The sequence below is a fragment of the Seriola lalandi genome, unplaced genomic scaffold, assembly GCF_002814215.2.
Source record: "Seriola lalandi dorsalis isolate HSWRI2012SDOR001 ecotype SW California unplaced genomic scaffold, Sedor1 jcf7180002054752, whole genome shotgun sequence".
NCBI classification, from domain to species: Eukaryota; Metazoa; Chordata; class Actinopteri; order Carangiformes; family Carangidae; genus Seriola; species Seriola lalandi.
Window position 1 is genome coordinate 35,281 of NW_019525305.1, and position 14,105 is coordinate 49,385.

A 14,105-nucleotide genomic window follows, 5' to 3' on the forward strand; every position below is an offset into this window, starting at 1 on the left:
TCGTCTGAAGACTTTACATAAGCTGCTTTGTTCTCGGCTCGTCCCGCTGCACAGAGCAGGTGTGATGTCGGCGAGTCTCACAGTGTGGAGGTGGATGATGACAGAGCGCCGTGTTCACAACCTCCACTGCTGCACGCACACACACACACACACACACACACACACACACACACACACACACACACACACACACTCTGCTCAGTCTGACGCTTCGACTCACTTCAGGGTGAAGGAAACAAACATGTCAGACAACCTGTAGAAAACAACTTCTTTAATCTGTGTGTTAAACATTGGGTGGTGGCTGTGACCGTACGAGCAGAATTGATATATTGGTATATTGATCAGAGTCGATCAGACCTTCAGCCCTCACTCCTCAGTCTCACTCAGACTGTGGCTCCTGCTCTATGACTTGATTAAATATCAGGATCCACAGTGTGTCTGCAGACTGAGAGCAGCTGTCACTCATCTGCACACTGACCAGGTGAACAGGTGAACATTCATCCATTAACGCTGTTAGCTTTGATGCTAAGCTACTATGTTTGTTTTTTTTCATGCCTCCACAGTGGCGACAGTCAGGGCTGGAGACATTATGTTTTCAGGTTGTTTGTCCGTCCGTCCCATTCTCATGAACGCGATATCTCAGAAGGTCAAAGGTCAAGGTCACTGTTACCTCACAAAACATGTTCTTGGCCATAACTCACAAATTCATACGCTAATTATCACACAATTCAACTCAAATAGGACAAAATCATGAGACGCTGAACTATCAACTTCACATAATTTTCTATAAACACCATTATTCGATCATAACTCAGGAAGAGAAGGGGAGGTTGTGACCATACTTCCTGTAACTTGACTGGTTGGTGGAGGGATACAACCGTGAGGAGGTGATTCTAGTTTTCAGCCAAAGACCAGATGTTGTTTCCTCTGGAGCGTCACAGGTTCTTCTCAGTTTGCTGCTTCAGTGTGATAATATCTGCAGCAGTGACAAGTGACAAGTCAAGAAGGAAGTCGGCCTGATGATGAAATCAAGTTACTGTAGAAACTGTGTTTTAAGTCTGTTTACATGAATACAACACAAAAACAAAATGTGTTTCACACAGATTCATTTAAAGCTCAATGTTTTCTTCTTCTTCTGTGTTTTATTTGAAGTGTTGATCCATCAGAAGATATAAAAACCATCTCAGTGTAGTTTTACATCTCCTCTCTCAGGCTTCTCTCTGGAGCTCTAGTAACAACAGGTCGGTGAGCCAATCAGAAGAGAGGAGGCCCTGAGCCTCTCTTCTGATTGGCTGACTGTTTTCTGAGTGATCCAATTAAAATATTGCAGATTTCAGGTAAAAGAAACCAAATCCTGTAAAGGTTTGGATGGTAGGTCCAGGTGGGCGGGGCTTGGTGACTGCTTTGTTGTGACATCACAAAGTTCCAGAAGTCCTGACGGCTGGTTTTAAGGCTCAGTTTCTGAATACAGGCTGTGTGCATTTCTCTGTGGACTGAGGCTTTGATACTTTCACAGTATTAATATAGAAGCTATAGCTGATCTATAATCACACTACACATGGACACAGACCTTTACACTGGAGGAGCTTTAATGTGTCGCCCCAACCTGATTGGACGCACGCTCCCCCTCCTCACACAAATCCTACTCCAGTTCCTCTGCTGACAGATCTAATAGAAATCAGACTGATGATGTTAGCTTCATGCTAATTTAGCTAAAGTCACAAACATGTTGGACTCGATGGAGGTTTAATTAGAGTTTAATGAAGCGTCTGTTGTGTCGTGTCTCTTGTGTCGACCTGCTGCTCTTCTTCTTCTCTGGTTATCAGCTGCAGGAGTTAACAAGTCCTTGAGCCGTGAAAGGTCAATTTAATAAGACCTTTTATTGATCGAAAACAACAACAATCAATGAACTGATTTACAGATTTCATCAGTGATCCATCAACATGATATCAGGACGTGCTGTTCCCGCCCACAGTCTCTGCCCCCTTGAACGTTCAGGATCACCGTAGTTTGTAGTTGTTGGGAAATATTTTTGAAGTGATACAAGCTGAAGAGCAGAGACTTTATTCTGTGAGTTTAACTGAGTTTCTATTTGTTTCTATCGACTCATGATTACTCTGATACTCAGGAGGCCTGATCAGTTTTCAGCCTCTCTCTGGTTCCATGTGGTGAAACAAAAGATGTATTTAACTGAGATGAAGTGAAACTGCTTTAAAACCACAGAAACTAAAATTATTTCTAAGTTTTTCTATGAGGAGATAAACACCTGACACCTGATCAGAAAACCTTCCGCTCCTTTATTCTGACGACAAAGGGGAAGTGAAGATCAGTCCAGTTTCCAGACACATGCAGAATGTGTCCTGATGTGAATTCACTTTCTATAACGGGTTCAGCTCAGACAACCGTCACACCGCCACTTATATACACACTTCCTCACTTCACTGCAGCCTCTTCAGAACCAACCAGGAACAACTAAAAACAACTCTTCAGCTGCAGTTCAGCAGAAGCTGCCTCACACAGAGAGGAACCACTGCCTTCGCTGATATAATCTGTAACCTCTCGGTACAAAACAAAAGTTTGTGAACTCATCATCCAGCTGCAGCAGAAGCTGAACACTATAACCCTCATGAGGGAGGATGTGTTGCACGACTGTTGGACAAGTTCTAGCTCGGTGCACCTCACAAACTGCTTTTTAAAGAAAGCAGAACCACTTCCTCGTGGTCGTATCCCTTCGCCACTCAGACTAGTTTCAGGTTACATCCCTGTTTATCCAGAGTCACAGAAAATATGAACCGTTTGTGTGAAATTTTGTCATAATTTCTGTGTGGTTTTATGGCTAAAAAGTATTTTGTGAGATTACTGTGACCTTTGACCTTTGAACTTTCACCACCAAAATCTAATCGGTTCATCCTCGAGTCCAAGTGAATTTTTGTGTCAAATTTTAAGACGTTCTGTCACAGTGTTACTGAGATATCGTGTCCACGAGAACAAGACTGACAACCTGAAAACAAAATGGCGGCTGCTCTGACTGTCGCCGGCGCGGAGGAATAAAAAAAAAAAGAGCCTGTACGGTTTTTACACATCACACACACAACAGAGGAGTCAGTCTGTCCTCTGCTCCATCTGCCTCACGTTCAGCGTCTGTTTGTTTATTCTAGTGAAAAGTGGTAAATGGACTTCACTTATCATCCACTCACACATTCAGATGAGCCTGGGGAAGTTGTATATAGTTTCACGTGCCGGTGACAGCCGTGGCTGGAGGCGTTATGTTTTCAGGTCAAGCATCAACCACCGAAGTCAAAAGCTGCAGTTCCTCTAACGACCACTAGAGTCTGGCTCCAACAGTGAGTCAGTCCCCATAGACTCCCATGTTAAAATGTCCAACTTTACAGCAGAAATAAACATGTTTACAGCCTGGTACAAAAACTGTTTTGGTCTGTAGAGCTAATTTCCTCCTTCATGACACCTGTTTATATAACTCACCTGTTTATATAACTCACCTGTTTATATAACTCACCTGTTTACATTTTATTAAAGACTAAAGGTATAGAGGATTGAGGGCGTGGCCTCTTTGAGTGACAGGTGGGTGCGTGTATGCTTGCCACGAATTGGCATGAACCGAAGTCTCAGCTCCACATACGCCCCTCCTCTTTGTCCATTTTTTGATTAGCTGGGAGTTAGGAGGCGGAGTCAGACAATGCCAAGATGGCGACGGTGGAGCAGCTCACTCTGAGCTTCAGAAACCTGTGGGTGACGTCACAAAGGCGACGTCCTTCTTTATTATCTTTATAGTAACATCTTGAGGCAAATTTGGCACAAACATTCACTTGGACTCAAGGATGAACTGATTAGAGTTTGGTGGTCAAAGGTCAAAGGTCACTGTGACCTCACAAAACATGTTTAGGTCATAACTCAAGAATTCATTATCTAATTGACTGCAACTGGACTGGTTGGTGGAGGCATAAAACCTCCAGGTGACAATTCTAGTTTTTTCCTATTTTATAAATTCATGAAATAAACAGATTATTAACATTTGATTTCCCTCTTTTCACTGATATAATATGGAATTTTCTGCGAGCAGCAAACATTAAATCAGTGATTAATTAAGTGACAGTTGAATGTAACCATCACTGCCTTTGCCAGATATAATAATGGGGCCCCTCTTTAACCCGGGTCCCAGGTGTGATCGGACCCTTCACACACAATTCCAACACTCACACTGACAAAAATCACTGATCAAACTCAGCCAGTAATTTAAGATTAATTTTTACCATCTTCAAAACAAGAAAAAAAAAAAAAAGTCTCATTATCTTCTGGATTTTTGAATCTGTTTTAATGAGTGTTTTCAAAATACTGAAACTCATTTATAGAAACAAAAGGAAACAGAATTATCAGCTGAATGTTAATTAAATCAGAGTAAACAAGTGTTCAGACAGATGTTTGTCACAGTGTTCGTAGAGAAACTGCTTCTTATTGAATTGGATCAGATGAAAACAAACAGCAGAGCAGGGAATTAAGATGAGGTATAAAACACTGATGTCGGCCATAAGCTGCTCGCTCTCGGTTAGTTTTACAGCCCCTCTCTCTCTCTCTCTCTCTCTCTCTCTCTCTCTCTCTCTGCTGTAAATCGATGTGAAAGCCATCGTGTCCTGTTCTGCTTGGCTGTGCAATAATGACACTGGTGGAGAGAGATGACCTGCCAGAGCAGCTCTCACCTCCAAACCTTTAGACGACGGCCTCCACACAGCTCGCAGCACCTCGTCTCTCACAAAACATCTGATCTCACAAAATCTGTGTCTCGTGTTCAGCCACAAGACTTGAGTTTATTTTAAATGGGAAAAAATCTGCAAATGTGGTAAAATAATTTTCTATAAAAGTTATATAGTGATTTCTTTTGTCCAATTAACACTTCGTTCGTCCTCAGTATATCTGAGATTTACATGAACACAGATGAGGTTATTCATGGCTCCCAGAGGATGTATTCAGTGGTGACCTCTGACCTTTCAAAATCTCCACAATGACATACTAAATACAAGAACTTCCTGGTCACATTTCCCCGAAACGTCTTGATTTCATTCCTGTTCCCCACAAGATGAACCCTTTAGATTTTGATCTTTCCTTTGGCGCCACCCTCAGGACAAACTTTGCATTTTAAAATCAGGATTTTTATAAGTGTTTGTTTTTGTAATCCACACTTTGTCCACAAGAGCCTGTGAAAGAAATGTGGAGAAAATGAAAATAATGTTATATTATATATATATATAGTATATATATGCAGTATATAAGTTTTCTTTGCTGCCGAACATGGTTTTATTGCCGGGAGCAGGTGGTGGTGATGGACGCTTGCCAACAGCTTCAGCCATGTTTGCGTTTACAATACAAGAAATTATAATACTGGATGCTACAGTGACTCGGTCTAAGCTAGCTGGTTAGCATGCTACCTTAAGAAGAAGAAAAGAAGTGATAGAAATAGAGGCAAAACAAGAAGGTTGCTTTCCCCCGCTCGCAATGTTTCTCCTAGACTGGTAAGTACACAGCTGTTAATGCTAACAGTGGCTATGTAGCAATAGCAAATAGCTCAAACACACAATATATGAAGAATACATGGGGTAGTGCTGCACTTCTGCCCCTTGTGACCGTATGAGTATCACAAAAAACATCAACACACACACAAAAAAAATGTTTCCACTTGACTTCAGGGCTTCCGTAGTTAAGACTCAACAAATCATCAGGATGTTGTTTGTTTATATCGAAGCTGTAATGAACAGTGCAGCCTGGAGGGGGCGCTGACAGGGCCTCACACTGTAAGGCTTGGTGATGACGGTGCTGGTGGTCGTGACCACGCAGGCGGAGCTGCCACTGTGTGAGTGTTTCTTCACAGCACGGCGAGGTGAGAGGTTTTGTTTACCTGGAGGTGTTGGAGGTCAGCTCGTTAGTGAGAGTCTGTCGTCTGCTGCTGTTTCCAGCTCGCCATGCGTCGTTCTGTTTGTTCTCTTCCTCCCTGCAGTAAAACACATCTGCTGAACAATTAGCACTGAAAATGTTCATATCTGACTGTGTAGCCTTGTTTTTATTGATGTATAACACTAAATCTGTGCTGAATACTTTACAGTTCCTGCTGCTGCTTCACAATAAAAGCCTCCTATTGGAAGCCTTTTAATGTGAGGTAGCGGCAGCAGCCGGAGAAAACAGCTCTGATACAGATGAGTAAACAGTTTAATGAAGCTGAAAGATTCAGGTATAAACTACAGAAACTGAAAACAGAGACTTAAAGAAACAGACTTTCTCTCAGGTGTGTGAGGGCGCAGTGCAAACATGCTCATGGCTCAGTGCGATTAAAGCCGGTCTGGTTTGAATTGTTTAAACAAGGGAAAAGCAAGAATTTTCTGTGGTAGTGATGAATCTACAGTTTCAGCTCATTGTTTATCTGTCCAGACTGTAAATAAAGATGGACGCAGCCTCTGTGACGAATACCCACACGTTTCTGAAGAGAGCGGTCTTGAAGCTCAGAGTGAGCTGCTCCACCGTTGCCATCTTGGCAGTGCCTGACTCCGCCCCTAACTCCTAGCTAGTTACTGTGTGCTGTGAATGTTTAGAGTCCCTGCAGACTGGGATTTATGTACATCACAGCATAGAGCAGTCTCAGCTGGCTGTATATCAAAACCAGTGGCAGCAGCCAGATATATAGTTCCTGTCAGAAGAAACAGAACAGCAGTGGATGAGGATTAGCAGTTCTCTCACGTTCTGTGTTGCTCTCCTCTTATCGCCTCACTGAGCTCCGATAGCACCGTCCAGCTGCTGCTGCTGCTGCTGCTGCTGCTTCGTCCACACGATCCAATTTCAGAGGGTCAGGAGCTCACTGATTGGCTCAGGGTTCAACATACTGATGACATCGAAAAGCCTCGCCGCCGCCGTCCTGCGCTGTCGCTGCAGAATACAGACGCGGTCAGTCGGTCGTCAGCCTCAGCAGAGGTCGCATGTAGCAAACAGTCTCTCGTTGATGTGACGGTTTTCACACACATCGATTTACAGCGAGGTCAGCTGTAATGTAACCGGCTTCACCTGCAACCGGAGCAGCCTGCAGCGAAGATGTTTAATTAAAGGACCATACCGCTGTTTTTATATATGTCCATCAACACTGCTCATCAATGTCTTCATTGGAAAGGATTTTGAACTGGATCTTATTAAACTCTTAACTCTCAAATGTTTTTTCCAGTAGTTTTGGCCCAACTCTGTTTTCATACTCTGACCAGTTGGTGGCTGTTTTAGTTGTTTAGAGTTTTCTGTCCAAAGTGAAGACACTTGGATAAAGGTCTTTAATCCTGAACTGTCCACGCTTTTCTTGACATTTAGATCAAAGCTTTAGAGAAAAGGCTTCTTGCATAATTTGTCCCTTTTTTTCCGATCAGGTCTCAGAGCTGTGTACAGCACAGAGATGTTTGTTTAATAATGGATGAGCTTGTTTTCACAGCAGAAGCAGATGCTCAATCCACACACTTTCAGATGAGAGCGCTCCATCTGACACTGTTGAACATGCAGTTTTAATTGAGGGCCCGAGGCTCTGGGTGGGACTCTTCTCTCGGAACGGGAAAACGTGAAACATTTCCTCGGCACGCCTCGACCTGCTGGTTTCCTCAGGGTTCAATTAACATGTTAGTGAGCTGAGAACACGCTAGTGCTAGTCAGTCACTAGCTCTCGGTGCTAGCGTGTCACTGCCCTCTGTTTAACCTCTGCATCACTGATGTGTGTGGTTTAGTGTGGTCAGAAGCGTGCTCTGTTGCACCTGTAACCACTCCCAAGCAGTGATGTCACAGGGTCTCGGAGTATACCTGTTGTGTACTGAGGTCAGCAAAAACAAGATTTTCAGGGCGTGTTAGGTTCTCAGTTTCAGAATCAGGGCCATTTTCTATCGACAAGAAGAATCGGCTTCTAAGGTCATGTACAAGTTTTTTGGACCTGTTCGACCTCCGTTTGGAAGTTGAGTCACGTCAGTCCTCACTCCAAGGCCTAAACAGTCACAGGGGTCCATCCTCTATCCAAGAGTAAGAGTAAAGAAGTTGAGGATACTTGTTTGACAAAGTGAAACTGTTCTGAATGGTTTTCTTCTGGTTTCATGTCTTTGAACAGATTGTCTTCCGGAAGATCAGCGATGTGAAACGTGAGGAGGAGGAGGCGTTGAAGAGGAAGAACGAGGCTCCTCTGAATCTCCCACCGGATCACCCAGTCCGACGACTCTTCCAGCGTTTCCGACAGCAGAAGGAGGCCCGACTTGCCGCCGAGCGGGTCAGTCCTAGTTCCAGTGATGTGGAAAAAGGTGTGGATCACCTAGAGCAGCCCAAAGGCCCAGAGGTCCTGGCCTCCACCAGTATCGTCATGGTGACCGAGAGCCCCGCCACACCCGCATCCTCCTCAGCATCCACTGCATCCTCTTCATCCCGGACCTCCAGCCGAGTCATGCTCCACACCCCTGCCATCCAAAACGGAAACCTGACCGGTTGCAAATCTGCAGAGCCGCCCAAAGCCAAAGGCTGGGGACGATTCAAGGAGGCGGTCGTGAAGGCCGATTCATGGAGCAGCGTCTCCAAGGCCGAGTCCATGGAGACGCTGCCTGATAGAACTAAGTCTCATGACGAGATGTCCCTCAAGAAAACCGACTCATGCGACAGCGGCATCACAAAGAGCGACCTCCGATTGGACAATGTCGGCGACGCCAGGACGCCACAGGAGAGGAGTCCAGTTCAGTCTGAGGAGAAGAGGGTCTTCTGTCCAATACCGGAGCAGAGCATGCAAGCCTCTTTCCTCGAGCTGAAACAAGAATTACGAGGAGACATCAGATCTCTGAACAGTCGCATGGCAGCGCTGGAGGGTCAGTTAGCCGAGATGCTTCGACTTCTCAAATCCAGGAAGTCGTCGGGCTCCTTCTTCGAGATCTCCCGGCCGCCGTCCCCCGACTCCGATAAGGACAGCTTCTCGTAAACTGAACATGGAATTAGTCCGTGGGAGTCGAACTTGAACGATTCAGCCTCCAGATGTCAGAGAAGAGCACCTGAGTGTGAGGCTGTGCTCATGGTCGTCAATGACGACGTCACACAGAAGACAAAAGCACTTTGGTTCGTTCGTAGCATCACTCTGCTGTTCGAGACGTTACAGACTGAAATGACGTCGAACTAGAACGAGGATAAGTCTTATAAGTTTTGCTTTGATGAGAGATTATAGACAGAGTCAGTCACAACGGCACCTTCGGTCCTCAGGAGGGTTTGTAGCCTGGAGACCTTCACGAGATATCGGCAATAATAACAGAAGGCTTTAAAGTTGTTGTTTTGAACAGGACTTAGACACTGTGATGTGGTGAATTTGATGAAGTCTGGTCCACAAAGTCTGTTTAGCTGCTCAGAGCCTCCCGATACTGAAGGGTCCACTCTCATTGGCTGTCTGCACTCTCAATCAAAAGTTTTATGCACCGCAAAATGTTTTTAATCAAGTCTGCTAGACTGCTCGGATCAAAGAGAGACGTACCAGTGTTCGCAAATGAAAGTCAAGATAGATGTTAATGTTAATGTACGTGAGGATGACGACTACAATCTACTGTAAAAAGCCAATTTGATTTCACAGATTCCCAAACTTTTAAAACTCACTGGGCTTCATGATTTCACTGCTGCACATCATCGTATCAAAGCCACACTATGTGATTCAGCATCAGTCAAGAGACAGCCTTTCAGTCCAAGCAGGAAGCTGCTGAACTGGTTAAAGAACATTGTGGACCAGATCTTTCAGCTGATGGTGGGAAATGGTTTTGCTCGGTAAGACGTGCTAAATGACATTAGCGCCATTTTAGAGAAAAGATGTCACCACCTTCATGCAGACTAAAACACTGTGTGCACGGACTTCAGGGAGAGGTCTTTGATAATTGGAATCAGCAGCGTTTATATGAATGAATGTGAAGGATTTAAAGTGAAAGAGTGAAAATGAGGCCGTACATGTTTCTGATGTTGATGTTTCTGCACAGAGCTTTATTTTTAATTTAGTTTTTTATAGACTTGCATGTTTCGAAGTTGATGAGACTCCAGCTCTGAATGGAGATCATATCTAACACCTCCAAATTCAAACACAATAATAATGCTTATGATTCTGATGGTTGCCTGAATGCATTTGAATTTGGACTGACGGTACATATACTCCTTTATTCAGGTGTTTTTAAGAAATGGTTAATGTTATTTAAGATTATAAAGTATTTAGTTCCACCAGGTATGAACTTAGGATCTGTATCTTGATATATGACCACAGGCTTTTTACCTGGTATTAAGCAGCATTATCATTGTCTCCATCTTTGGCAGGAAGGGTTGGCGGACTTTTCAGCAAACAGGGCACATCTAGGTTCAAGGGAAGTGATGCCAAATACTCTAAAGGGACGACTGTGTGTATGTAAGTTGAGGGTCATCCATATTAACATGTGTTTTCCCTGATCCAGATCACATCTTGACACAGATCTCGTTCTAATACCAGGTGGAAACAGGATATCATAGGTATCATATATCTTGGAGCAAACAAAACCAGTTCGTTGGTTTTAGTTTTTGGTCTGTGTGGTCTGCCTGTTTCATTTCCAGTTGTTTTTGAGTATAACTGCTGGAGGATTTGCTCAGCAGACTCCGTCGTGTTGGGAAACCCCAACAGTCCAGGGCTAGTGAGTTTTTTCTGCATCAAACACACATGGTCACACTGGATGATTACACTGTAAACAATAATGTTACTGTCCGGCTCTAACACTGCAGCCTGTCCTCAGACACTTAGACTAAAGGGTTCATTATCTGTAATAAGTGGCTGCAAAACCCAACTGACAATTAGCTTCTTCTTCTCATCCTCCTTTGTTCGTTTTTGTTCAGATTTCACTAATGATTAAAGCTGCATTGACTCATACTTAAACACTAAAGGGCAGAAAGTCTCCAAAAACAAAGAAAGTGTCTTTAAGTGTTAGACAGCAGGTCACCAGTGTGTTTTGGTCATTGTAGGTAGGTGTTTGAGGTGCAGGTTGGTCAGTGCCTCCTCTGGGAGAGATGTTGTACCTCTCCTCAGATTATTGCCTCTTTCTTGTGGCTTTATGAGTCTCCTTCATCAGTGTCCACTGGTTGAGGACTTCGATTCCTTTCCAGAAGTTGCTGGTCGTGTCTCTGACGGTTCAGAGACGACTTGTAGCAACTAAACCACCGTCAGCGCAAACATGATGAGGAATACGCAAAGGTGAAATGATGAACTGAGGTGTTCTCCGCGTTTTCACCCCTGGACAAACGTCTACAGGACAGTGACAGCAGCGACTGTTGATCCATCGTCTGGTGTCATTTGTTTACCAACCACAACACGTTTGTTGCCCCTGGTTGACAGATTGTGTTGTAATGAAGCAGACGTAATGTCCTGTTGTAGCTGCAGGTCACAACAGCCAATAGACGAGTTGTGAGTGGCTCAGCACCGATCCCTCCATGTTGTTTTTGGAGTCTACCAGATGTTTCTCGGCTCTTTCTTTGGTTTCAGCTTTGACTTCTTCATTGTGCCTCCATTAAAGTTCCAGTGCTCTCCAGCGCAGTAAACTGTAATGATTTTTATATGCAACGTTTTCTCCTTGAAACGCCACCGGTTCGACTTGTCTCTCAATCCTCTAGTCAGCTGATCATCTCGTCCGTCGTCTTGATGATTTGCAGATTATATTCTTACAGCCCGGACACAACAGCAAAACTCCAGACAGAAATGGATCCAGTTCACCTACATCAATTTGGTGAAATTTGACTCAGCAAACCATCTTGAACCATCCAATTTTATGTAAACAAGCTCCTACTCTGCTCTACAGAGGAGTTGATGATACATATCTGTTGAATAAAATGAGTTAACTTCCTGTTTGGCCAAGATTCGGAAACTAAGGTTGTGTCCCAATTCAGGAGCCGCATCCTCCGGAGGCTGCATTTGAAGACCAATGCGTCACAGCGGTGCGACTAGACTGTTGCGTTTCAAACGCTCCTTTAAACGCGGCTGAGAAATGTGTCGTCCATTTCCTGGGCAACAGGTGGATCCAAACAACTGCAACAGCTTAAGTCACAGCTGTTAGCTTACAAAGTGACATATCGTTAAGTAGTTGCTGTGTTACTCAACATGGGCAGACCGGCACCACTCAGAGACAAGACGAGCAGCAACCATCACATCTGACTGTGAGAGGTGGACACACCTGTTGATGGAGGTAAAAACACCCCCAAACATACTTGAATCTTGAATCTCCTGCTGAACTTTGTATTTGAAAGACAGAAGTTGAAGTTTTCCAGTTCGTTTCAATACGATCAGAGTTTTCCCGGTGCTGCATCTAGTGGATGTTAGAGAAACTGCAGCTGAACGCAGTGAGGCTAGGCCGATACTTTACGTGTCCACGCAGCCGAGAGGGTCCATGTGACGTAAATTTCATTGTTGTGTAGCAACATTCACCATAACAAACACACAGATTAGACAGAATGGCGTCAACATTCATTCTGAGTTTAACCAGTTTTAGTCAAACCAGATTGATAACAGAAACAAAATCCAGTCTTTTAAAATAGAATTTAGTTGAGTATCATCTGCAAACATGATACCAGAGTAAAAGTAAGCTTATCTACGATTACTGACACATTTACAACTGAAAAACTTTAGCAGTGAAAATGTCAAATGTCCCTGACACTTTGTTCCTGCTAATCAGAGGAAATGTAACCTGACATTTAAAAATGTACTCACCTGACATGTCTAAATGATAATCTGAGATGTACGTTTGTCTTGACTTTGGTATCTCGTGTATCCTGTGTAGGTGTGATATATAATGTATCGTCATAATATGCAATTATCGCCATGTATGCTGTTTGTACTGAGAGACTGGTTGTTGTTTGTGGCACTTTGTCAACCTCACGCTGTCCCACAAGCACCGCCGGTTATCGACACTGATGCACTTTGGTCGTCCGTCGTCCCTGCATGAAGCTGGTGTCTGAAACCTGTTTCTTTTTTCAAAGGAAAGACTGAAACCGAGCTGACTTTGCCTTGCTTCTTAAGTATCTTTGAGGACTTTGAGGTTTGGTTCTCTCTAAACTTTACTACCTTCTGCTGTCGGTCACATGTATGTAACGACCGCTGTCTGTGCATGAAGAGCACCTCAGTGTTAAAACGGTACAAAATCTTTATTAATATCGCGTATGCACTGTTTTGGAGATTCACAGCTTGGAGGAAAAAGCTTGAGAGAAACCTTGTAGTAACCACAGATATACATATATTCTTAATTTGTTCTTCACTTACTGTCAGGAATGAAAACTGTATCAGCACAAAGAGTATTTCTAAAGAAAATCACATCAAATGTCAAAAATAAATTATTTTATACTTTGTACTTGTCGTAGTTTTGTTTGTTTTTGTTTGACTAGCTTCATTTCACTTCTGCTGTGAATGTTGAACTAATTTTGAATACCATTCATTCTGGTTTTGCAGAAACAGCTCACGCTCGCACGTGATAAGATGATAAAAACACAAAGCTTATAAAAAAAAACAAGTTTAAAACTGTTTTAAAAACATTTACATTTTGAGTAAAAATGTAAATTGGCTGACTGTTTTCTGAGTGATCCAATAAAAATATAGCAGATTTCAGGTAAAAACACTCAGAGAAACCAAATCCTGCAAGGTTTGGATGGTGGGTCCAGGTGGGCGGGGCTTGGTGACTGCTTTGTTGTGACATCACAAAGTTCCAGAAGTCCTGACGGCTGGTTTTAAGGCTCAGTTTCTGAATACAGGCTGTGTGCATTTCTTTGTGGACTGAGGCTTTGATACTTTCACAGTATTAATATAGAAGTTAGAGCTGATCTATAATCACACTACACATGGACACACACCTTTACACTGGAGGAGCTTTAACAATGTGTCTATTACAGAGTTTGTCCACAAGACGACACTGACAACTTTATTATTACAGTGTAAAATATCCCAAACATTACATAACTGGATCTCTATTCTTTAAAAACAAAAGTTAAAGAAGGGTCTGCAGGTGTTAAACAACCTTATCAGTTGGATTCTTATTACTCAAATCACAAATCTTGGTTCCACCATGGGGGGGTGGGGGGGG

At 43.4% G+C, this 14,105-nt stretch overlaps 1 protein-coding gene across 1 annotated transcript in view; it reads left to right on the forward strand.

Moving 5' to 3' along the window:
• The window catches only part of LOC111668719 (voltage-gated delayed rectifier potassium channel KCNH1-like), a 40,888-nt gene extending 27,509 nt beyond the window's left edge, over window positions 1-13,379 (forward strand). The window contains exon 8 of the mRNA XM_087178929.1: window positions 8,129-13,379. Within this exon, the coding sequence (XP_087035055.1) occupies window positions 8,129-8,977 (849 nt within the window). The 3' untranslated portion in view covers window positions 8,978-13,379. The remainder of the gene's footprint in view (window positions 1-8,128) is intronic.
• The last annotated feature ends 726 nt before the right edge of the window (window positions 13,380-14,105 follow it).